Consider the following 25,367-nt stretch of genomic DNA (forward strand, 5'->3'; position numbering starts at 1 on the left):
TATATAAGTTGAAAAGCAACCCTCAACCTGACTCTTGAAATGTACTTTTATAAATGAAAACCACACAATTGTTTTGAATACATACTTCTATAATTTTAAAAACAATTCATAGTCAGTAAAAGTAAACTCATAGTAAGGGAAAAAAAGAAAAACAGAGTAATTAGAACCAGCAAGACAGCTCAGCAGATAAAGGTGCCTGACACCTAGCTGGATAACATGATATTCCTGCCCATGGCCCACATAGTGGCAGGAAAGAACTGGCTTCTGCAAGTTGTCCTCTGATTTCCACATGCATACTATGGTGCATGGGCATTCTTATATGGAAATGTGTTACCACATGTTCAAATGTCCACAAAAGCAGACACAAAACAAAAATAATTTTTAAAACAAAGTCTCTCTTTGGGACCTTGGGGCTTCCTGATTAGGCAAGGCTGCCTGGCCAGGAAGCTCTGGGGAGCTGTGAATCTACCTCCTCAGAATTGAGATTCCCAGCTCATGCCACTGTGTGCAGATGGTTTTGTAACTGTTAAGGGTTAAGTTCGAGTCCTCATGCTAACATAGTGAGCACTTTACTAGGGAAGCTATCATTGAAGCCTCACTTTTTCTTTCCTTCTTTCCTTCCTTCCTTCTGTCAGTCCATCTGTCTGTCTATCAGTCTTTCCTTCTCCCTCCCTCCCTTCTTTCCTTTTTCTTCTTCCTTCCTTCCTTTCCCCCTCCCTCCTCCCTCCTCTTTCTTTCTTTCTTTCTTTCCTTCTTTCCTTCCTTCTTTCTTTCTTTCCTTCCTTCCTTCCTTTCCTTTCTTTCTTTCTTTCTTTCTTTCTTTCTTTCTTTTCTCTTTCTTTCCTTTCTCTCTTTCTTTCTTTCTTTCCTTCCTTCCTTCCTTCCTTTCTTTCTTTCCTTTCTCTCTTTCTTTCCTTTCTCTCTCTCTCTCTCTCTCTTTCTTTCTTTCTTTCTTTCTTTCTTTCTTTCTTTCCTTCCTTCCTTCCTTGTCGGCGCCAGCACCGACCTGGTGCCAAGAATCGGGCGAAAGCCTACGGGATGAAAGAAGCACATACACACAGGTTATTCGTGTCAAGCCAGGAGAGGAAGAGAGAGAGACTCCTGTAGCTTTATTCACCACTTATATACCCAAGTTCCCCAGGTAATATCTGGGAAGCACAGTGGGAAACCCTGGCTCTTGACTACCTGGCTCGTGACTTCGTAACAAAAGACCCACTTCGAGATCTGAATTAATTAGGGAGAAATCCGAGAAGACCAGCCTAAATCTCCAGGATAAAGGCTGAGGAAGTAAAAGGCAGAAGTAAGTTGACCACCACCCAGGTGTGGTCCAGGTGTGTCAGTTCCACAAGCATCAGCCGGGCTCAGTAGAGGTCATGCAGTGTAGACACCGGGTGTTTACTACTTGGTCTTTTCTTCCTGTGCCGTAAATACATGGGAGAGGCTCTTAGGAGTATGTGTGGCCAAGAGTCACATAGCCACTTTGAGCTATCCAGGCCCAAATCCAATATGGCTCACTACACTTCCTTCCTTCCTTCCTTCCTTCCTTCCTTCCTTCCTTCCTTTCTTTCTTTCTTCCTTTCTTTCTTTCTTTTTGAATCAGTATAAACAATGGTTGTGAGGCCTTGGAGTGATAAAAAAATAAATGAAAAATGTAAACAGACAGCTTTACAAGTATATTTTCTTTTTTTTTTTTTCGGAGCTGGGGACCGAACCCAGGGCCTTGTGCTTCCTAGGCAAGCGCTCTACCACTGAGCTAAATCCCCAACCCCACAAGTATATTTTAATTGTTCTGTTATTAAAGTCAAAATTCTTATAAGTAAAAGTACCTTTGACAAGTACTGGAGAAATGTATAGCATGAACATAGATAACTTACAAATAAATCAGATATGACAGACCATCATGGGAGGCCAATCCATCCCTATTCAGATTTTACAAACTGATCTTGGAATTTAGGATGGAAACATTCTCTTCAACTGTTTGCCAGGAATCGCTCACCATGTGATGGACCTTGACAAAGACACAGGCTTGAGTCTGAGACAGGTTGTTCCTGTGGTTGTCAGCAATGATGTAACATGCACCAAATGATGCTCAACTGAGGGTGGACAAAAACAAAGACCCCAGCCCCCTGGGCACCTGGGCAATTAGACTAAACCACATTCACAGCTGTACTTAGATACTGGGCGCACTGTCCCGAGAATCATTTCCCCATTCTAGTTCAAACCCATTCAGCTCTTTCCCTTTGTTCAAAGAAGGCATACAAACTTTAACTACTGTGTTTTAGGGTACACAGGCTGTTCCCTGAGAAGCTCAAGATTGCAGCAGGCCAGGATTGTGTCCACTCATATGGAGACACATCAGTATGTGTGCAGTGGAGGAACAAAGCAATGGAAGTCTGTGGAACTGTTATGTGGGGAAGCCTCCTGATGGACAGGCACACACATTTTTAAAAATTAATTATTTTATTTATTTACTTTTCAAATGTTTCCCCTCCTCCTGGTCCTCCCCTCCCAGAGTTCTTCATCCCATCCCCCTCCTCTTTGCATCTGAGGGGGTACACATGTCCTGAGTGGGGGGCATTCCCGTCCCTGGGACAAGTCTCTACAGGACTAGGCACATCCTCTTCCACCAAGGAGGGCATTTTTTTTTTTACCTTGTGCTTTTCCTTTATTGTATAAAATCACCTTCCAAGATAAAGCATGTCCCTGCTTCATGGGTGGGCTTCAGGGAAACTTTCAGATCTTTCTTAGCCTAGGGGTTGTTGGTATTCTGTCTAAGCTCCACCCCCACAGCTACCTGGCAACAGGCAGTTATGCTCCTTCCCAACGTTGCCTGGCAACAGCCAGCTGAGCCTGACTGTAAAGGGAGCTGCTTGCCTCCTCCTCTTCCTTTTCCTCTTTCTTGCTCTTTGTTTTCCTTTCTTCCCTACTCTTCCCCTTGTCCCTTCACTCCCCATCTGTCCCCCCTTCTCTCCACTTGACCAGGGCGGGTCTCCTTTGTTCCTTCCCTCCTCTTCTCTTCTTCTCTCATTAAACCTCTCCACATGGAACCATGTTGGTTTGGTGTCCTCTGTCTGGACACGAGATTTCAACCCCAACAGAGATGACCCTGGCAAACTTAAGGCCGTGAGCTTTGTCGGTGACCTTTGCCTGCCTCTTACTGGCTTTCACCTTTGGAGAGTAAAACCCTTTTCCTCCACTTTACTCAAAGCTTCCCTTCCGAGATGCCCAAAGTTCTCTCATTAAAAACTATTCCTTCTCCAATCCTCTCCCTGGTCCACATGACATACCCTCCTGTTCACCTTTCCCTTGTTAATGTCATTTGTCTTAAGGTCCACGTCAAATAAAACCTAATGAAGGCTGAGAGAAGAAACATTTGCAGCTTGGGATGCAAACACTCTGAAATGAAAGAAAAGGAACCACGGATGTCTCCCTGTGTGATGCCCAATATGTGGAAGCTTGGAGGCTAGGCAGGGATTGGCCACTTCGCTAAGAAACTTAAGTGCATGACTGGAGGCCGCAACCTTTGCAACCGTGGTGGATGACACTGGCCTTTCCATTTCCTTATTCATGTCTTTGTGTTCTAGTTCTTTTCTTTCCGTGTCAAACTCCACAACCAAAAGCAACTTACCTTACAGGAGGAAAGAGTTTATCTGGTTTATACTTCCAGGTCACAGTTCATGACTGAGGAAAACCAGAACAGGAATTGAAGCAGGAACTGAAACAGCAACAGTGAGGGAACACTTACTGGCCAATTCACAGGCTTGTATTTAGTCACCTTCCTTACACAGACCACCGGCCCAAGGAAGAAAGCCATGTGCAGTGGGCTAGGTCCTCATAGCAATTAATAACCAAGACAATCCCTCACAGACATTCCTCCAGGCCAGCCTGATCCGACCAATCTTTAAGCTGAAACGCCCTTCCCAGGTAACTCTGCACTGTGTAAGATAGAGGAGTGCATTTTTAAGGAGAGGATTTCTTTTATGACATGAGTCTTTTTTCTCTCTCTACTCGCCTTTAAATTGTACATATTACACAGAACACTTTAGGGAGAAGGAAAGGAAACATCTGAAGAATAGACACATCTTTCTCAACGAAAGTGCTACATAAGTAATGACACCTAAGAAGCAAGCAGCTCAGATATTAGTCTGTGGGTTTCATGTGCCAATGTATTTTTGTTTAGTTGGTTTGTTTTTTGTTGTCATTTGTTATTTGAGACAGGGTTTTTCTGTGTAGCCCTGAATGTCCTGGAACTCACTCTGAATGAATACCAGGGTGATGTTGAACTCAGAGATATGCAGATGGCTGTCTGTAAGCAGATGAGGGCAGGTGAATGATGAAGCTGCAGCCTGTGACTGGACAGTAGAACAGGAGAGCGGGCTGAGGGCTTTCGAGAGGCAGGAGAGACTGGAGAGGGAAGATGGAGGAAGAGAAGTACAACCAAGATCCATGTGGCTTTAAATAGCCACAGAGAGCTATGAATATCATATAAGGGATGGATTATTACAGAACAATGTGTCCAATCTAAATGGACAGCTTATACCAATAGCAATTGGCTCTGAGTTTATTGTGTGGACGTTTTGTGGGTTGAGAATTTACTGGTATAAACCTGACTGATAAATTACAAGCCTCTAGGGTTTTGATTTTACCAGGTTACAGGGATTTGTGACAGCTAACGGTGAGATGGGCGGTCACTAATGGGGTGAGCCATGGAGGCAGTGAGACCACTGGGGCCACAGAGTAGCCAGAGCTAGCAAGGGATGGTGCATCCTTTTTAGTATTTAATGCATCAGAGGTACACCTCCTCCCTGGTGGGCTCTGGGATTAAAAGCAAGCACCTACCAGCTGTGCCAACACATCTTAAGCCAGTGTGAAATCTGCCGGAAGAGATCTTCTTGGGGAATCCTTCTGGTGTGCTGTTTGTGGGAAATCCTTCCGGTGTCTGGTTTGGGAAGAGATAAGGGAGCAATTTTTTTCCATTGACAGATATCTAGTCAGAATGTCTTCCTTGTTAACAGAGGAAAAACATACCTTCTGATAGTTAAAGAATTGTGCTCTCTGATTTGCCTTGTTGGGAAAATTCTCTACACTATCTCAGAAACAACACAAAGAGAGGAAGACATAAGAACTCACCATTGAGAAGAGTGAGTGGTTTGGGGAATCTGCTTCTATTTCGAAGATAGGCGGACAGGTTTCTAGGCAGATTTGGCTGCAGTAATAACATACAAATATGTTAACAGATTGTGAAAAGCAGTGTGTATTTCTGCGTTTTTGTAACTCAATGAACCGCAGAGGCATACACCAGGCTTTGGGTTAGATTCAAGTGTAAGCTTTGTGTTCGTTCCTTCGGTGATCATTGAATGGAGCAATTTGTATGTGAGCTTTCCTCAGCTGTACCCTCATCCCCAACACATTGTACATATTTGATTTTTTTGAGACAAAATCTCATGTAGCCTAGGCTAGCCTCAAGCTTAGCTAAGGATGAACTTGTACTCCTGATTCCCTGCCTCCACTCCAGCTATATGCATGCACTACCATGCCCAGTTCAAATATACGATATTTTAAATAATTCTTCAAAAAAGGAAACTTTCATAGAATAGGATTTTCTACTCGTGGTTTAATGTCAAACTCCAAAAAATTCAGTATTGGGAGGATTTGGAAGTTTGGATTTGCAGATTAAAAATGTTTATTTGTATTGGAGAAATGTCCAAGAAAGAAAATAGTCTGAGACATCCCCAGAAAGAGAGGGGAAGCACTCTGGGACCTGCCTGTATGTCAGGAAGGGAAGGAACAATCTTGTGTTGTTAGCTCTACTGACAGACCTGACAGAATCATGTGTTGTCCTTTTCAAGCAGGGTGCACTGTCAACAATGGCCATCTCTATAGTTCACCATCTTTAGGAAGTTTTGGTTAAAGAATCTAAATGTCAGCAGATGTGCACTTTAAAGACACTGGGGACATTTTTCCTTTAACAAAAAGGCTAAAAAAATACCTAGGGCTTTAGTAATCATTTTTGACTCCCTAAACAGGTGGTTCCTGTCAGGACATAGCTTCAGTTTCTATTTCTCTGATCCCTGGAAAACTCAGGAAAGGGAGGGAGGAAGGGCTTTTCTGCTGGGGCAAGTCCAGTCATGAATACACAGGCTGAGCTTAGGCTGTGTAATAGCTGTGCGATTCTCTTCTGCTCCAACTGAGAGGGAGGGAGGAAGAGAGGGAGGGAGGGAGGGAGGGAGGGAGGGAAGAGAGAGAGAGAGAGAGAGAGAGAGAGAGAGGGAGGGAGGAGAGAGAGAGAGAGAGAGAGAGAGAGAGAGAGAGAGAGAGAGAGAGAGAGAGAGAATTTCCTCTGAAATGTGTGGAGGGAAAGGAGGAGACCACACTGCAGTCTAAGTCCAAGAGGCAAAGGGACCTGGAGCATTGAATGACCATCCCTGATTAGTATTGCTCCATGGAGAGTACTACAGACAGACTTGTATGCCAAGTGTGGTTCTGTTTTCTCTGTTTTTAATATCAGTGATGGAACACGCTCTGGAAAAGAAAACACTCTCAAACTGCGAAATGTGGCAGGGTGATAACTTCAAAAGTCCAGATGAATCTTGGAAATTCCTCCTGCTCAACTCAGCTCAGCTGACATCACAAACTCAGTTATTTTGTTCGAGCCCTCAGTGACTGAGTCATCTGGCAAGAAGCAGGGTTTCGATTTCGGTTCCCTTTATCTCAATTTGTATGTGGGTGGCTGTTACTTTGACACTTCTAACAGTGGCTGCTTCAAGGGAGCCTGGAGCAGTAGGAAGCTCAGTGAATGAACCAAGTTGGCTGAGGACTGTCAGGGTTTTGGAGCCAGAGCGCCTGGGTGAGTCATCGCACTCTCAAAGGACCCCGTAGCTGAAATTCCTGGGGGCACCTCCATGCTGGGGCTGAGGCTCACCCTAATAGGTCAGCAGGGCAAGCTGCAGATCTCAGTGTCTTCTGGTCCTTTGCAGAGTGCCTCCTGGAGGCCCAAGAGTGCATGTACTGCTTTTCTTGGGTCTTCAACCCCTGGCTTGGGAGGCTATGGGCAATGTCCCATCCTTGGGGTAGGAATTTGGGAAGGAAGCCCTGTCTGGGGCCCAGGAGCCAAACTCAGTTGTCCTGCAGCTTCTTGTAGGATAGCTTCTCCCAATTCCTTCCTTGTGTCCTCAATGCTTTCTTGATAGCAGACAACTGTCCTCAAAGTTGTCACCAAGAGTTTTCATTTTGTCTTAGTTTGCGGTGTGTGTGTGTGTGTGTGTGTGTGTGTGTGTGTGTGTGTGTGTGTGTGCACGGGCATGTTCATTCTCTGCTTCATTTTCTCTCCCATTTGAACAGAGACTCAGCAAGGCAGGAATTTGTACCCATTTTGTTGATTCTTCAATAACAGTCACCTAAAGCAGTGCCCAACACATGGCCTGTAAACCTCACATACTGAACCCGACTTCAAATTCCTTCAGATAGCCAGGAAACCTGCACTTTGCAACTTTGTTAATTTTTGCCTCACTTGCTGCAAAAACTGAGTGCTCTCATTTTCAGACATCAGCCTTTTTGGTTTTCTGATATTATTCTTTAAGGAGCCAGGGGAATACTTTTATTTTCATAGTTCAAATAAGAATCGTAAGATACTGTACAAGAAATCCTGCAATGAGTTTGGAAAGGCTGACCTCACTTTCCCCTTTAGAAACATAGAGAGGTTGAACTACAGGTTGCCCGAACAAAAGCTGACTTGTGCCTGCCCTGTGAGTAATGACAAGAGATGACTTCTAGATCTCCCATTCCAGTGAGTGACTCTTCTGCATTACAGGGAGCTGTGGTGTCTGAGTCTACCATGGAGGCACCCATTTGTCTGGTGCAAAACTGGAAAGAGCAGCTGACAGTAAATCTGGAGGCCATAGGGATTCTTGAGCAGATAGCACAGCCTCTGGTGGTGGTGGCCATTGTTGGTTTATATCGGACAGGGAAGTCCTACCTCATGAATCGCCTTGCAGGACGGAACCACGGTGAGTGTTCTTTGAATGTTCAGGGACCATTTCCTTGGACTAGTGTCCAGTAGAGCTGAGCACACTTTTCTAGGGTCATCTCACAGAAGATTCTAATCCCTCTCACGAATGAGAATTCCCCTTCTTGTCATAAAACGTATAATATCTAACCTAGGGGTGGAAATCACATTCTTCTGAGTTTTAATGGTTTCCCAACTTCATCAAAAGATCAACTGCAACATTCCTCTTGATCTCCTCTATTGTGGCCCCATCAGCAGCTGAACCAAAAGCACCCATTCTCCCTTCTGTACCTTTGCCCAAGCCACAAGCACATGTCAAGTATGACTGTTGTTTCACCTGCTCTATTTAAAAAATAGGTGGCCTGAAGGATGCATAATACAGTCCTCATTATATCTAACATCCAGACTAAGCTGTCATCCGGTCTCATTGCAGTGGGTGGGGGTGGGGGTGGGGAGGGTGGGCGTTGCTTTGTTGTTTTTGCTTTGTTTTTTGTATTTCCTGTCCAATCTTTTTAAAGCTTTATTTTGCTCTTTTGCTGTATTGTGTTGCATATGGCCATTTTCATGCATGTATGTAATACTTTGAGCAGCTCCCCCCATAATCCATCCATTCTTCATTTCCTCCCCCTCTCTCCTCCTGGTTCCTCTCATTCTTCAGAAGCCTCACTGGCACTTTTGTCCTTGCACACGTGTGCATCTCTTTAGATAAGGAGCCACAAATGAGGGAGGGTGAGATCATTTGTCTTTCTGAGACTGACTTCATTACCACAGCAAAGCTTTTAGGATTTATTGACAGTGAAATTGAACAGGAAGTGACCATCCAGATTAGCATCCAGATCAAGAACTAAAGCCTGACTAACCACAGGAATCCCGACAGTATTCTCTCACACACTCTCTTCAGAGGAGCCATTGTGCCAATCAGCTGTTCATCACCATGCCCAATGCATGGGAGAGATCACTGGCAATGACAAAGGTTTGTTTTGACTGGCAGTTCTCCAAGGCTTCAAGTCGTCTGTAATTGGCCCTGGTACTTATGGACCCGGTGGGAAAGGCAGCACAGTTTAGCAGGAAGCCTATGGCAGAGCTGTGCTGCTCTGTTAATGTCAAGTCAGTCATTAAGAAAGCAACAGTAGCAACACCAACAATATCAAAGAGAAAGATGGCATTCTACAGTGTCCTTCAAAGGCATACCTGAAGACCTCCGCTTAACCTCGCTTCTTAAAGTTTCCACAATTATTCCCTTCACCATTGTGTGGAGCAAGGCTTGAACACAACGGCCTTTGGTGGAGATTCCAGATGTAAACTCTAGCACCTAATCATGGAGTAAAGGGTGGACATGGTGGTACAGTTCACAGCCACATTGCGGGGCACAGGGAACTGGCAGGTGTGAGCCAATACCTAGGAAGTGGCAGTAGGAATGGCCAGGTAGGGATAAGACTCCTTACTTGAAAAAGTGAGTGCTGACATGTGGCAAGACACATATTGGCTGGAACTACATGACAGAACTGTGAAAAGAGGTAGAGCAACAGGCCCTGGGCCTTCTAAAACTCTCCAGGGTCAAAGCAGAGGGAACTCAGGTCAGTTACAGGGCCATTCACTGCTGCTTCTCAGTTGCTGAACCCCACCAAAGGACACCTTTGGACTCAGATCAAAACACTCCAATTAATTGAGTCTAAACTAGTGCTATACACAGTCTACTCTGAGGAGTTGCAAGGATGAAGCAAGCAGACGTTACAAAGTGTTTCTTGAAAACATCGGTTAGATACAGACTACATTAATTGTTCTTGCAGAAATAATAGCAGCCTCTTTCCTTGAATAGTCTCAGTACTAGGCTAGCTCTGGTCTTTTCGTGGTGACTTTTCTTTGTTTGTTTGTTTTCCTCTTCCCTTTAGGCTTCTCCTTGGGCTCCACAGTGCAATCAGAGACCAAGGGCATCTGGATGTGGTGTGTGCCCCATCCCACCAAGCCAACCCACACCCTGGTCCTTCTGGACACCGAGGGTCTTGGCGATGTAGAAAAGGTGAGGTAGTTTCTTCTCTAATTCAATGACATTTAGCTCTAAACCCTCAGATTAACACCCCCCATGTGCCTTCCTATGCCTTTGTTGTTGTTGTTGTTGCTGTTGATAATTTTGGCTCTCTTCCTAGCAGAAACTGACATTGTGGTTGTATTGATATGTTGACGAGTTTATTTGCTAGCCATGAAACATGCCTTTGCATTTTGTCAGAGTAAAAGGAAGAGTTACATTTCATGACATGGGTTTGTGTCAATAATTGAGATAAAATTTATAAAGGTGTAATTGCTCATTTTTTTACTGTCTACAATATTCCAGGTACTTAGGAAATGTTTTATACACATTGAATATCTTGTGCTTTTATCAGTCAGTGCTGGGAACTAAACCCAGAGCTTTGTGCACTCAGCTGTACCACTGAGCTATAATCTATCAGTTAATTTAGTTACCACTGAACTATAGTCTAACTCTATCAGTTAATTTAATTGCTAGAGGAGCAAATGGCCTAAGAGGGATCAATATAAGTATTAGGAAAGAGGAATGATTTACCTTCAAATTTTGTTATCTCTCTCAGATTCACTAATAGTGTATTTGAAAGAATGAATAAACAATTGGACAATTGGATGAATGAATGAAAGAATGAATGAATGAATGAATATGAGACTCTTAATTTGCTTGCTCTTACGTGCTCTCCAGGGTGACCCTAAGAATGACTCGTGGATCTTCGCCTTGGCCGTGCTTCTGAGCAGCACCTTTGTCTACAACAGCATGAGCACCATCAACCACCAGGCCCTGGAGCAGCTGCAGTATCCTCCCAGGGACCAAAACGCCATGTTTCGTTGAGTGTAGGAAGAAGGCAACTTCCTGCCTGTTCTCTGGTCTAAGTCAGTCCGTATTGAATTAGAGCAGGCACAGGACAGAGGGGACTATCATAGTAATTGAGTCTACATGAGGCCTGGAAGCTGTTTTGTTTCATATCCTTATCTACAATCCCAGCTATGTGACTGAATTAACACAACTAATCCGAGCAAAATCAGACCCCAGGGAGGATAAAGTGGAGGACTCTAGTGAGTTTGTAGGTTTCTTCCCAGACTTCATCTGGGCTGTTCGAGATTTTGTTCTGGAGTTGAAGTTAGATGGTCGGCCCATCACAGAAGATGAGTACCTGGAGAATGCCCTGAAGCTGATCCCAGGTATCGGTGGGGGAGGGGAGTTAGGATCAGCTAAGCCCTCCTCAGCACTTGACAGCTCTTGTTTGAGCATTGGAACTCATGTTAACAGTGATGATAATTGACAAGTGGCCATAATTTGGGTAATCATTACCTGAAAGTGTTCCCAGGCTAAGATTTAAACCCACTTTAACTGAGAACATGTTATGACAAATGATTTTATACCTGTTCATATTAAACAAAATCAAAAGAAAACAGAAATAGGGGAGGATTAAAATCAATGTGATTATTTCCTAAGCCTTACTTACTTGTTACCTATTCGTTCATACATTCTTCTCAGTCTACTTCGAGAAGATGGTTCCTCAAACAAATAAGTAAGAAAGGCTAAAATTGTGAGAAAATCTATTGACCTAATTTTAAAAACATTTCTTACTTAGAATGTCATCCCAGCTCAAGTAGTTATACTTTTCAGTGACTGTAGGTATATAAACTACTTACCTCTCAGTGGATGAGGGTTGGGGGAATAAATATATGTTTGCATTAATGAGAAATATTTAATTTTCCACCAAAATTTCACCCTCCAGCTTTATGCAATGTGCTGGGATGTTACTGTTACAAATTCATTATGTGAACTATATTTAATAGGATAGATGAGTACCTAGAATCAGTATTTGTCTTTTATTCATCCATCTACAAACAGTTAATTTGTGTCACAGAATCTCTTTGCAAAACAATGGGAAGTCCAGCAGAATGACTAAGCTGAGGGATGAAGTCTCCCAATGCTCTGGGTACTTTAGAACTCTTGGACAGCCAATCAGAGGAGAGGAGACTAACAAGCATTGTAGCTGCAGTGTGGGAAACATTCTTGGGAAGTTGTCAATCACCTTCTCTTCCGTGATCCCTTCAATGAGTTCTTTTATCTTTTGTTTCAGAAAACAATCCCAAAGGCCAAAAGTCCAACATGACCAGAGAATGTATCAGATATTTTTTCCCGGTACGGAAGTGCTTTGTCTTTGATAGGCCCACAAACGACAAAAGTTTATTATTCCAAATTGAAAACGTTCCAGAAAACCAACTAGAGTGGAATTTCCAAGTTGAATCAGAAAATTTCTGTTCCTATATCTTTGCCAATGGTAAGACCAAGACGCTGAGAGGGGGAGTCATTGTCACAGGAAATCGTGAGTTTCTTTTGTCACAAGCATGCCTCTGTGGCTTTAATACATAATGATATGGTGATTCTTCTGTGTCCTTGAACATTTTTGTTTGTTCATGTAAAGAAATATGGAGAGACCAATGTGCACATCACATATCCACGTTCCATATTGAACGTTCTGTATATGAGTGTTTGCTGAGGTCTAGCACATGTCACACAACTAACACCATGAGATGACGGGACAGAAATCTGCAAGATGACTTGGGGTCCCTGGAAGAGGGTCTCACTTGATTATAGAGATGGTTTATGAGTTGACCCCAGTCAGAACTCAGCAGGCCAAGAGACCCATTCAATTGGGGAAACTAATTTCAGTTTACCAATTCTCAGAGACACTCTGCCTGTGTAACTTTGCTTTGCCCCTGAAATGTGTCCACACATTAGTCCATGTATTATATTCTGTCTTCAAATTTCTGATGGTGTTTTTTTTTTTTTAATCTCTTTTCTTCTGAGGAAGCTTGAATTTTCATTTGGAATTTGGTCTCACAAAAGGTGAAATGACTTTCTCTTTCAAACGAACTTTTATTTTATTTATCTGATAGAGCTACCTTCCCGAGAAATCTTGAAACCTCTGGTTTATAATCACTGATTATTTTTAATGAGTTGAACTTGAGAACTGCAAAGGAAAGAAGCTGATTTTATTAGATAGATGCTGATCCCAAGAGGGCACGAAAGGAGAAGAGAAGATTTGGGAGAAGTAAGAGGGGAAGGAAAGGTCAACATGAATAGAATTTTGAGGCTTTAAATAATACTAGCCCTAAAGCTTATAGCAAAAATTAGTGGGAACAGTCACTTTATTTTATTTCATTTATTTCTAGACAGGCTGTTACTGTGTACCCCTGCACGTTCTCGAGTTCATCATAGACCAGGCTGGCCTTGGAAACTTTTCATTTCTTACCAGTGTTTTTCTCAGGGCTGGGGACTTTGGTGCAGACCTATGTGGATGCCATCAACAGTGGAACTGTGCCATGTTTGGAGAACGCAGTGACGGCCCTGGCCCAACGTGAGAACTCTGCAGCTGTGCAGAAGGCAGCTGAGCACTACGCTGAGCAGATGGCCCAGAGACTAAGGCTCCCCACAGACACTCTCCAGGAGCTGCTGGAGGTGCACTCAGCCTGTGAGAAGGAAGCCATTGCTGTCTTCATGGAGCACTCCTTCAAGGATGATGAACAGGAGTTTCAGAAGAGGCTGGTGGTAATACATCTTAGCATTTGTCTTTCCTGAGTCTAGCACTGCTGCTAGGGCCCCTAGATTTTACTTTTCTTTTTTTTTTTTAAATCTTTTTTTTATTTTTTATTTTATTTTATTTTATTTTTTTCGGAGCTGGGGACCTAACTCAGGGCCTTGCGCATGCTAGGCAAGCGCTCTACCACTGAGCTAAATCCCCAACCCCGATTTTACTTTTCTTATCTCAATCATTCTCATTGGAATTTTTATGGGTAGCATGACTCATTGGGCCAGATTTTGCCCTTTCTCAGAACAATAGAATTTTATTTCCTTTTATTGCTATGAAACGAGCTATCATGTGCAGAATTCCTTGAAACAATATGCAGTTTATTAACTCAAAGTTCACAATAGAGGTGAAGCAAGGGTGTTTGAGTTTCTGCTCAGTGTACTACAAACAGAAAAATGAGGTGTCAAATGGACTTAGTTCTGATCTGTAGACCCAGGTGAAACTTGGGTCTCCAGTTACCAGCAAACCAGGAAGCACTGGACTGGGCCCTTGTTTCTAGATGTTCTGATTTTTCTTTCTGCCACAGCAAGATGAAACTTACACCTTGAAGTGTGATACTAGGTCACCTGTGCCATGTAATAATTGGATTACTGTTAATCATTATGTGTCATTAGTATCAGCGTAGGGTCACTAGCCATTATTTTCCTTAGCCTGGGTGATAAAAGCATTTTCACCAAGAAAAAACTCTTAGGGGACAACCAATACTCACCAGACCAAAGGCAGCTTCCCTGAGAGGTACTAGTCTTCTATTTATCTGAGTTTGAACCCTGGAGGACAAAAAATCTCTTAGCTCATGTTGAGGAGATTAATCAAGATATATCACTTAAGAAACACACACACACACACACACACACACACACACACACACACACACACACAAAGAAACAAAACATACCTAGTCTAGCATCCTGACACTCAAATAGTTATTGAGAGAATTTAAGAGGGTACTCTGATAAGAGTACACTTATGTGTAAAAAATTGGTTTGTCAACCACACCCACCTCCATTCTCAGAAGAAATATTACTTCTAAGCAAAAGCAAAGGTTACCTTTGTGTTATTCATCCCTGAAATTTTGAGTAAACTAAAACTTGTGTCTTCAAAGTTGTTTTCATGGCTCCTGGGTATGGACCCCAAGAAGTTAACAGACATCCTGAAGTCACTCAGAAATGACCCAACTGGGCCTAAAGCAAATCTCCTGATCCTTCTGATCCTCCTCCTGTAGCTGGCACACTGAGATCAGCCAGGACATCACAGTGGCACTTTCCTTCTAAGAGATTGTTTTGTCTTCCCTACTTACCTGGCAGGCCACCATAGAGAAATGGAAGGAAGAGTTCATGCTACGGAATGAAGCAGCATCCATCCGGCACTGCCAGGCTGAGCTGGAGAAGCTTTCAGAGTCCCTGAAGGAAAGCATCTCATGTGGAGCTTTCTCTGTTCCGGGGGGGCACAGCCTCTACTTAGAAGCCAGGAAGAAGGTTGAGCTGAGCTACGAGCAAGTGCCGAGGAAGGGAGTGAAGGTGAGGAACAACAGAGGCAATGGCTTACAGAGCTCAGCTGAGTGCTGACTGCTAGGTACCCCTAGACCTAACCAATGTGAAGATGAGTTCATGGCGAGCAGATACTGAGCATTTGGATCTGGCCCGAGGGTTCATTTCCTGTGACTTGGCTGGAATTCCAGTTTTTGCTTCTCAAGACAAGTAACCAAACCTTAGCAGAGTTTTCCACTCTCACTCACCAGACAAATGTAACGCACGGGTGGCCTCACACAGTGACCATGGCCATACAGCCACTCACTGGCAGATTTGTAAGGTCAGCCAATAGAATTTCAGAATTCTGTCTTTTAAGGAATCTTAGCTGTTTTACACCATGATTGTAACCGGTTTCCATTTCATTAAGGTATCTATAAAGGTTCTTTTATTTTCCTCAAACTCAACCAAACTTTTTGAGTTTTTGATAACAGGCATAGTCACAAGAGTAAGGTGACACCCCCGTGTGGTTTTGATTTGTTATTTTACACAGAATTAGTAATGCAGAGTACAAATCCTTGCCCACCATTTTAATTTCTAATTTTGAGAAATATCTTTGCAAGGAAATTACATGTTATTTTAAGCATGCTTAGTTTTCCCTGTTGTGTTGTATAAAATTTTCATGTTCTTCAAATATTAACTCCTCATCCCTGTGTAGCTTGAGACATCATCTCTCATTCTGTGTATCAGGAGATTAATCAAGATTAATCGAGATTACATCTTATCCACTCCTTCCTTTTCTGTACAGAGAGCTCATGGTTGCCTGTCCTCTCATTTCTCTATCTATCTGTGCTTTTGGTGCTAAATCTAAAACACCATCACAAAGTCAATGCCACATGGCTCTTCTCCTACTTTTATGCATTTTACAGTGCCAGGTCTGAGGTTTAATCCATTTTTAGATTCTATGTGTTAAGTGTATATACAAGGATATAATTTCATTATGTCTCTGCTCGCAGTTCTCTGTTATTGCTCTAGATGTCTGTTTTTATGCCAGTGTCACACTTTTTGACTATTAATTAATGGAAATACTTATTTTATCTATCTATCTATCTATCTATCTATCTATCTATCTATCTATTTATCTATCTACCATCTATCTATCATGTATCTACCTACCTATCTTTTATCATCATTATTTATCATTTGTCATCTATTTCATGTTAGTATATATTCATATTAGTATATAGTATAATATTTCATATTGGTATGATATTCAACTTTAAAAATGCTACCAATTGTGAAAATATGAATGACTGGAAGACATTATGTTCATGGAAATAAGCCTTTGACAGAAAGGCAAATATTGTATGTCATGGCTCATAGTGGCACCAAGGGGACAGAGAGAACAGTAAACTAAGACAAAGTAGTATTAACTGCTATATTAAATGTTCTATTGCTGTGAAGAGATACTGTGACCAAGGAAAGTCTTATAAAATAGTTTTTTTTAATTGGGGGCTTCCTTACAGTTGTAGAGAATTAGTCCATAGTCATCATAATGCGAAATAGACATCATGACACTGGGACAGTAACAGAGCCTTACATCTCATGCACAGGTTGTAGGCAAAGGGACTGGGCCTGGCTCGAACTTTTGAAGTCTCAAAGCCCACCCACAGTGACACACTATGACCAAGAAGGCCATACTTCCTAATCCTTCCCAAAAAGTTCCACCAACAGGAGACCAAGCATTTGAATATATGAGCCTACGGGGCCCAGTCTCATTTAAACGACCACATTAACATAGAGTACAATGGTGATTACTATGCCTGAGAATAGAGAGAAAAAAGGAGATCAAGAGGTAAGGGAGATATTGATCAGCATGAACATATACTTCTAAGACACTAGTTATGAAAGTCAAATGGTAACTATAAAAACATTAGTCCATTATATACCTGAAAGCTAAAAAAGAGTAAACCTACATGTCACTATGATAAAAGGTAACTATTTGAAGCAAGTGATACACAAATTTCTCTCATTATATTACTTAACGGTATATGATAAATAAAAATTATGTTGTATGGCTTAAACAGATACAATTTTCATTTGTTAGTAATACAATAAAAATGGGTTAAAAATAAACTAAGAAAGTGGTCTAGAAACACAAGTATCAGCCAGATGAGATACAAAGTAACATGTCTGTAGATATTATCTTAGCTATAAAATCTGGGACACCCATGAAGGTCGGAGACAAAATATATCCAAACATGGTAAACAGTGGAGGTTATATGTCATTGGAACTGCATGTCATTGTGATGGGAGATGTTACCTGGTGCAGCTGGTGGACAGCATCTCTGAGAAGGGAGGCTGTGAAACTGGCAAAGAGGCTGAGGCAAAGGGTTTTCATACCCAGGAAGAGCTTAAATGTTTGGTTTTGACCATAGAATTAAACATTGTAGGACTAAGAAGATTAGATGTTTTATTGATCAATAAATAACTCAACAGAAGAATATATCTTCTTTGCCTAAATTATGTTTTCGTGTATTGGGTCTCCAGGCAAAAGAAGTCCTTAAGAGTTTCCTACAGTCACAGGCTACTGTGGAGAACTCCATCCTGCAGTCAGACAAAGCTCTTACAGATGGAGAGAGGGCCGTAGCAGGTAGGGTAGAGGGTTCAACTGTTGAAGGGATGGGTACGTTCTGCAAAGCCCTCTGACTAATGCACAGGAAGGTCCTTGTGGACCATCCTGCTGATGGTAATGACCTCTCCTAGATGTGGAAACAATAAGAGATTTGGTATTGTGTTGTATGTCCAGTCAATTAGTACCTTTCCATTGTGTTGGGGACCACAGTGATGCTGGCCCAGCTAATGCGAGTACTCTGAGGTTTCCCTACGAGAGCTCAAGCTACATTCTGACTGTGATTTCTTCCCTTCCTTAAACATCTGTGGAACAGCTGAGCGGACCAAGAAGGAGGTGGCTGAGAAGGAAAGAGAGCTGCTGAAACAGAGACAGAAGGAGCAAGAGCAAGTGATGGAGGCTCAGGAGAGAAGTTTCCAAGAAAACATTGCTAAGCTTCAGGAGAAGATGGAGAGGGAAAGGGTGATGCTGCTCAGGGAGCAGGAGAAGATGATGGAGCACAAGCTGAAGGTGAGTGTAGATGAGGCTTGACAGAGCCAGACAGGTGGTGCTGTGACTCCCAGGGAACGAAGTATTAATCCCAAACCTGGAACTTCCAATGCAAACATTTTATTGAAGTACCCTTGGGTCTGACTGAAGGCTGTGTGCACACAAGATGCCAGCATCTGTGTAGGATTATAATTTGGACTGTACAGATAGTGTCCCCCAGACACTGAGCTGTGGTGAGTTTCTTGGAGGGTCTCTGTGAACTATGCTTGATCCTTCCCACTAGTATTTAGGATTCTAGGCTTAACTTTCAAAGAGACCGGAGGTAGGCAAATCGAGTGGAATGTGTAAGATTTAGTCAGGTATAAAACAGAGGAGGAAGATGGGGTAGGGAGATGACTTACTCAGTAAAACTCTCATTTTGCACATGCAAGGAGATAATTAGGATCTTCAGAACCCAAGTGAAAACCAGGAAGTCTTTCTTGGAATAGACAGGAGGACCCTTAGGGTTTTCTGGTTGGCCAGCCTAGTAGCATCAGCTAGCTGTTGAATGGAGGAGAGACTTTATCTTTAAAATGAGGCTGTAGTGTTGGCTCAGTTGTTAAGAACACTTGTTATTCTTACAGAGGATCCAAGTTTAGTTCTCATCAAGCACATAGCAATGTAAATTGTCCAATACTAAAATTTCAGGAGCTTGGATAACTTTCTTTCATATTCATGGTCACCACACATGCACATAAGATATACTTATGCAAGCACAGTACTCAAACATGTAAAATAAAAATAAATATGTTTTATAAAAAATAAGGTGGAGGCAATTGAAGAAGATATAAAAAATCAACCTCTAGCCTCTATGGACATGTACAAACACATGCATGTGCACGTGCTTACACATGTGCTCACACATGCACAAAGAGGAACAGAGGAATTAATTTAATTGAGGAATAAAATAATACAACAAAATGAAGGATGATGCATTCTCATTGCTCTATTTGTTCCCAATGTTCTCTATACAAGGTCAGCACTCCTGTTATCTGTTAAATAGTCAAAGAGATACCACCTCATTGGAATTGAGAGTGAATTTTAGTTCATCTCCTCCAGAGCTTTGTGTGTGTGTGTGTGTGTGTGTGTGTGTGTGTGTGTGTGTGTGTACTTTGGAACAAAATTTTTACTCTGCATGAGGAGATACTGAAGAATCTCCTCTCTATATATAGAGCATGGGTATTTCTATTGATACGTGCAAATGTCTTGAAATATCAAAGCCCCTTCTGAGGTGGTACAGAAGTAGATAATGGCGCCTAAGATAAAGTTATGAAATACAAAATTCTGCCTGCAATAATGGCAGATTTTTCTTTTACAGGTCCAAAAAGAACTGCTTGTTGAAGGATTCAGAAAGAAATCTGATATGTTAAAGAATGAAATAAGTCAACTGAGAGAAGAGATCGAAAGAACAAGAAAGAAACCCTCACTGTTTGCACACATCCTTGACACAGTTGGCAATGCATTCATTATGATTTTACCAGGAGCTGGTAAAATATGTGGTGCGGGGATGAAAGTCCTTAGCTCACTTATGAAGTAGTCTGAAGAGTTTCTGGGACGGAATATATAAAAACCAAGCTTCTATCATTTTGATACCAACTGTGTTTTTTAATACATGTGCTTTGGATTTTAAATACATGTGCTACTTTAGTAACTCATATTACAACGAAGTCAGAACTCTCGTTAATAGCTAGATAATCAGATACAGCTTCATTGGAGTTGAGTTCTGTGTCCGTTCATTGCCAGTTATATTCAAGGTTAAAGATACAAACCAATGAAGAATATAAGGATCATGCATACATAAATACCACCAAATTTCATTGCCACAATCTCTGTAATAAAGAGGGAAACCAGTCAGAATATAGTGAAATTGTTAATAGAAAAGGTGTAAAATAAATCAAACAGAAATATGGCCACATGGAGACACATTGGCAATTGTATCCCAGTCTTACAGGACAGATAATTTGTTACAAAGATCTCTTGTAAAAACTGACAAGTGGGTTTTCATAGGACCGGAAGTATGAGAAAAATGATTGATAATAAAAGCAGTGCATATTAAATTTAGGAAGCATTTGTGTCACTTTTCTTATATGCAAAGGAATTTGGACAGAACACTGGTGTCTTAAGGGGTTGATTGAAATGGTGAGTAATTACCATTTTCTAGGGAGACAATGAGAAACCTATCCTTGTTCTGCAGCCCATAGAATGGAGGGATGGAAGAGGGATGTGGAAGGGCATGGATCCTTGGGATAGGAAAGCTCTACCGTGTTGTAGAAGCACTTAATGCACATTTGGATTGGGAGACCAGAAGGTGGAATGAAACACAGTACAGCATGGCCCATGAGGTTTCAGAGGCTCCATTCTGGTCACAAGTCTACCTGCAAGAGGCCAGTGTCCTGAGTACACTTGGGGTGTGAATTTCCTTGGTAGAGGAAATATCAATATACTGTAGTACTTGGACATTGCAATGGCTGCCATTGAGTATTGTATTAAGATCTAGAATGAGATTAAGTTTTTTTGTTGTTTTTTAACTTTCTAATAGTTTCTTCTTTTTTTATAGTTTTTAAGTTCACATTATATTCTGTGATGGCTATTCCTGGCTGTCAACTTGACTACATCTAGAATGAACTACACCCCCCCCCCCAAAAAAAAACCAACAAAAAAACAAACCAAACATTTCATTGAACTGGAAGCTCAGACATTTTTTAACCAGGTCATTTTGAACTTCTCAGGACTTTAAAACAACAGGGTAAGAAAGGAATAATAGTGGTAGGAGTGGTGATATAGCCAGATTATATGGGGGAGTTGGGTTGCCTTTCCACAATGGAGGGAAGAAGGATTATGTCTTGAATGCAGGAGATCCTTTAGGGCATTTCTTAGTACAACCAGGTCCCATGATTAAAATCAATGGGAAACTTCAACAGCTCAATCCAAACAGGATGACAAAGGACACAGACCCATCAGGAATGAAGGTGTGGGTCACTCCAAGAAAAGAGCCAAGACCAGATGAGGTGGTGGCAGAGTGTTGAAGAAATAGGTAGTGGGGTAAGGTAGTTTTAATGCTATCTAAGGCCACATGATCAGTTGCAAAAATGAGGATTTATATCATATGAATGGTTCTGTTTTATTTTGTTATGAACACATTTGTATAGATATTTGTGTTTTCCACTTTCTTTATCATCCTCTAAGAGAATATTAAGTGGTATTTAAGTTCCCAAGAGACATTGACCTTAATTTTCAATGCATGTGGAATTGAACTAGGGATAGTTATATCATGTCAGGTGTATTTATGACCTGGTTATTACTTCATTTGGACATAAGATATGATTTGTGTCAAGTTGACAAGGGTGGATTATGACACTATTCCTGGTTGTCAACTTGACTACATCTGAAATGAACTGAAGTCTAGAAATGGAGGGCTCACCTGTGATCCTGAGGCTGGATGATACAGGCTTCTGACCCAGATCTTGACACAGAGTTCTTGAGGAAATAGTGGCGATGAAAAGTTTAGGCCCAGGTAAGGTAGTGCATGCCATTAATCCCAGGAGACTGAGGCAAGCAGATCTCTGAGATCAAGGTCAGCCTGGGACAAACCGAGTCCCAGATCCAGGCCTGGTGGTACATACCTTTAATCTGGGATGTACCTTCTGCCAGTGGACTACATAAGGACAATGGAAGAAGGAAGACACATTCATCTTTGACTGCTTGCACTTACTTGCTAGCATATCTGTTGGAACACACTTCTTCTGGATTCCAACTTATACAGAGAACCAGTTGAAACAACTAGCCTTGTGGGACAGAGCAACTATTAGATTCCTACCATTCACAGCTACCTATTGTTGGATTAACTGTACTATAGACTCTAAGTCATTCCAATAAATTCCCTTAATATATAGATATATTCCATAAGTTCTGTGACTCTAGAGAAGTCTGACTAATACACATTCCAATCACAGCCCACCCTCCCACCCTCATCCCAATCCTGCCCTTACAAATTTCTCCTTCTGAGAATAGGATGCATCCCATGGGTACCACCCCAACCTGAGACAGCTAGTCCCAGCAGGACTAAGCACAGCCTTTCACACTGAGGTCCAACCATGCAGTCCAGGTAGAGAAAGGGGAATATCATGACAGGCAACAGCGTCAGAAATAGCCCCTCTCCAATTGTTAGGGGACCCACATGAATACCAAGCCACACATCTGCTACAAATGTGAAGTGGGAGGGGTAGATGCTGCCCCTGCATGCTCTTTTGTTGGTGGTTCAGTCTCCATGAATCCCAACATGTCCAGATGAGTTGACTCTAGATCTTGTGGCGTCCTTGACACTTGCAGCTCACTCAATTCTATATGCTACTCTGCCTCAAGACTGCCCAAGTTCTGCCTGATGTTTAGCTGTGGCTCTCTGCACTACTTTTATCCACTGCTGGATGAAGCCTCTTAGGAGACAGTTATACTAGGGTCCTGTTAGCAGCACAACACTGTATTATTAATGGTGCCAGGGGTTGGTTCTTCCCTATGGGATGGGTCTAAAGTTGGCCCAGTCATTGATTGTTTCCTCGTCTTTATCCCCATGCATCTTGTAGGATGGACAAATTTTAGGTTGATGGATCTGTGGGTGGATTGATGTGCCCCTCCTTCATCTGGAAGTTCTGCCTAATTATAGAAGGTGGCAATTTCAGTCTCTATATCCCCACCTATAGGAATCTCACCTAGGATCATCCCCATAGACTCCCATTGCCTCCCTGACCCCAGGTTTCCAGCTGGTTCCAGAGATGCCCCCTACTGATTTCCAGTCTCACCTCAGCCCCCTCCAATCAGACTCCCCCGACACCTGATCAACATCCTCATATCCCGCCTTATTCCCTCATCCACCCAGTTTCTCTTTCTACCCACTTCTGATGACTTTCCTCTTTCCCTTCTAAGTGAGACTCACAGATCTTCCCTTGGGCCCTCCTTATTATCCAGTTTCTTTGGGTCTGTGGGATATAGCGTGGTTATCCTTCACATTATGGCAAATGCCCAAATATAAGTGAGTACACACCATACATGTCTTTCTGGTTCTGTGTTACTTCATTCAGTATGATGGTCTCAAATCCCCTCCATTTGCCTGGAAGTTTCATGATGTCATTTGTTGTTATAAAATATATACACATATAAAAAAGTATGGTTGTCTTTTATTCTGTCAGGTCTAGCACCTCAGTGCCCCAAGCTATCTGCTAGATATCTCGGTGGAAAGACGTCCCAACTCCCCGGCGGTCCAGTGTCTCCTGCCACCACACACTTTCTTACACTCAAACTGTCACATAAAAGAATACACAATCCAATAATCTTTGACCCACTTGATAAGATATAACTGCCCACCTAAACATACAAAGCCCAGTACCATCCATTCCTTAAGAACATTAATAACAACCTGTAAATACACAAAGCGGAATCTTAACAACAGCCTCCATTGTTGTCTTGCCATGGCTTCTCTCCCTGTCCCTCATGTCTCTTCCTCTATCCTCTAGCCATTCCAGTCTCCTCTTCTTCCTTCAAACTTCTCTCCCACCCATTCTCCTTCTCCTCCAAAGACAGGCCGCCTCCTATCCTGTCCCTGCCCTTCACCTGTATTTTACAGATCCTACAGGGAGAAGGTTCTGGTGAAGTCACCTGAGACCTGAGTATGTGACTAGGCAGCTGTCCTTGGGGCAGTGGAATTAGTATCAAAATACAGATAACTCCAGTGCAAACCACCACAGTCATTGTTTTTAATAGCTGAATAGTAAGTATTTCATTATGTACCCCATCTACACAGAATTCATTCTTCCTTTGAGGGACATCTAGGCTGTTCCTCAATCTACTTTCTGGCTATTACATAAGTAGTTGCTATGAACATAGTGTATGTGAACATAGTTAAGCAAGCATCCCAGTGGTATAGTGAGGTCCCTTTTGGATATATGCCCAGAAGTAGTATAGTTGGTCATCAGGTAAAATTATTCCCAGTTTTCTCTGAAACTGCTAAAGTGTTTTCCAAAGTTGTTGGACAAGTTTGCACCATGAATGGTGGCGTGTTCCCCTGCTTTACATCCTTAACGATGTGTGAGTTCTTGATCTTAGCCATCCTGATTGTTGTAAGATGAAGTCTCACAGTCTTTTTCATGTCGTTGGTGACTAAGGATGTTGATCGTTCTTTTAAGTGCTTCTCAGCCATTTGAGACTTCTCTGTTGAGAATTCTGTGTGGCTCTGTACCACCATGTTTTCACTGGGTTGTTAAGTATGTTGATGTTCAGTTTCTTATTTTTCCTCTGTCAGATGTAGGGTTGGTAAAGATCTTTTCCCATTCTATAGGCTGATGTTTTGTCCTATTGATGGTGTCCTTAACCATGCAAAAGTTTTTCAGTTTCATGAGGTTTCAAAATTGTTGATCTTAGTGCCTAAGCTATTGGTACTCTGTTCAGGAATTTATCCCTTGTGCCAATGAGTTCAAGGTAGTTCCCCAATTTCTCTTCTATTAGATTTAATGTGTTTGATTTTATGCTAAGGTATTTGCTCAATTTGAACTTGTGTTTTGTGTAGGGTGACTGATACAAGTCTATTTATATTCTTCTTCATGCAGATATCCAGTTAGACCAGCATCATTTGTTAAAGATGGTTTTCCATTTTTCCAATTGTATAGTTTTGGCTTCTTTGTCAAATATCACTTGTCTATAGGTGTATGGGTCTATTTCTAGGCTTTTGCTTCTATTTCACTGATCAACCAGTCTTTTTTTATGCCAATACTGCTGTGCCAGGAAGTGTTTATGAACTCCAAAGAGCCATTTCCAATGTAATCATAGTAGAGTCTCTTTATTGTAAACTCAAGTTTGGGCCTATTCATCACTGATCCACAGGATAGTTGGGTGAAGCAGTCCCAACTCTCATCTGGACAATGTTTTATAGGAAAATGGAAGCAAATGAGGGGGGTGTTCTGCCTGAATTGAATGACTAGGGGAAGCGGAAAGGTGGATGTTCTGAAGCAAGACCATATACAAGCACAAACAGTCTTAAAGTACATCTGAAACATTTAAAGGTTAGTGTGTTGCTAGGAAGTAGTTTGGAAGTAAGTCTGCACAAGAACAAGTCATGGGCTCCT

At 42.0% G+C, this 25,367-nt stretch overlaps 1 protein-coding gene across 2 annotated transcripts; it reads left to right on the top strand.

The window, feature by feature from the left end:
- The first annotated feature begins 6,698 nt into the window (after positions 1–6,698).
- Positions 6,699–20,316, top strand: Gbp4 (guanylate binding protein 4). Of its 2 annotated transcripts, none has more exon segments than NM_001305261.1 (11): positions 6,699–6,847; positions 7,811–8,006; positions 9,898–10,025; positions 10,713–10,822; positions 11,013–11,209; positions 12,118–12,363; positions 13,309–13,589; positions 14,934–15,146; positions 17,646–17,748; positions 18,044–18,237; positions 19,574–20,316. In NM_001305261.1, coding segments are annotated over 10 exon segments (1,863 nt in total). In that variant the 5' UTR covers positions 6,699–6,847; positions 7,811–7,834; the 3' UTR covers positions 19,793–20,316.
- The last annotated feature ends 5,051 nt before the right edge of the window (positions 20,317–25,367 follow it).

The sequence above is a fragment of the Rattus norvegicus genome, chromosome 2 (assembly GCF_021556685.1).
Source record: "Rattus norvegicus strain SHRSP/BbbUtx chromosome 2, alternate assembly SHRSP_T2T, whole genome shotgun sequence".
Lineage (NCBI taxonomy): Eukaryota > Metazoa > Chordata > Mammalia > Rodentia > Muridae > Rattus > Rattus norvegicus.

Coding starts and splice junctions, on each gene's coding strand:
- Gbp4 (XM_087625075.1), top strand. CDS start 7,835: ATGGAGGCACCCATTTGTCTGGTGCAAAACTGGAAAGAGCAGCTGACA. Junction 12,319..13,308: donor TTCCTATATCTTTGCCAATG/GTAAGACCAAGA, acceptor TGTTTTTCTCAG/GGCTGGGGACTTTGGTGCAG. Junction 15,147..17,645: donor TGCCGAGGAAGGGAGTGAAG/GTGAGGAACAAC, acceptor TTGGGTCTCCAG/GCAAAAGAAGTCCTTAAGAG.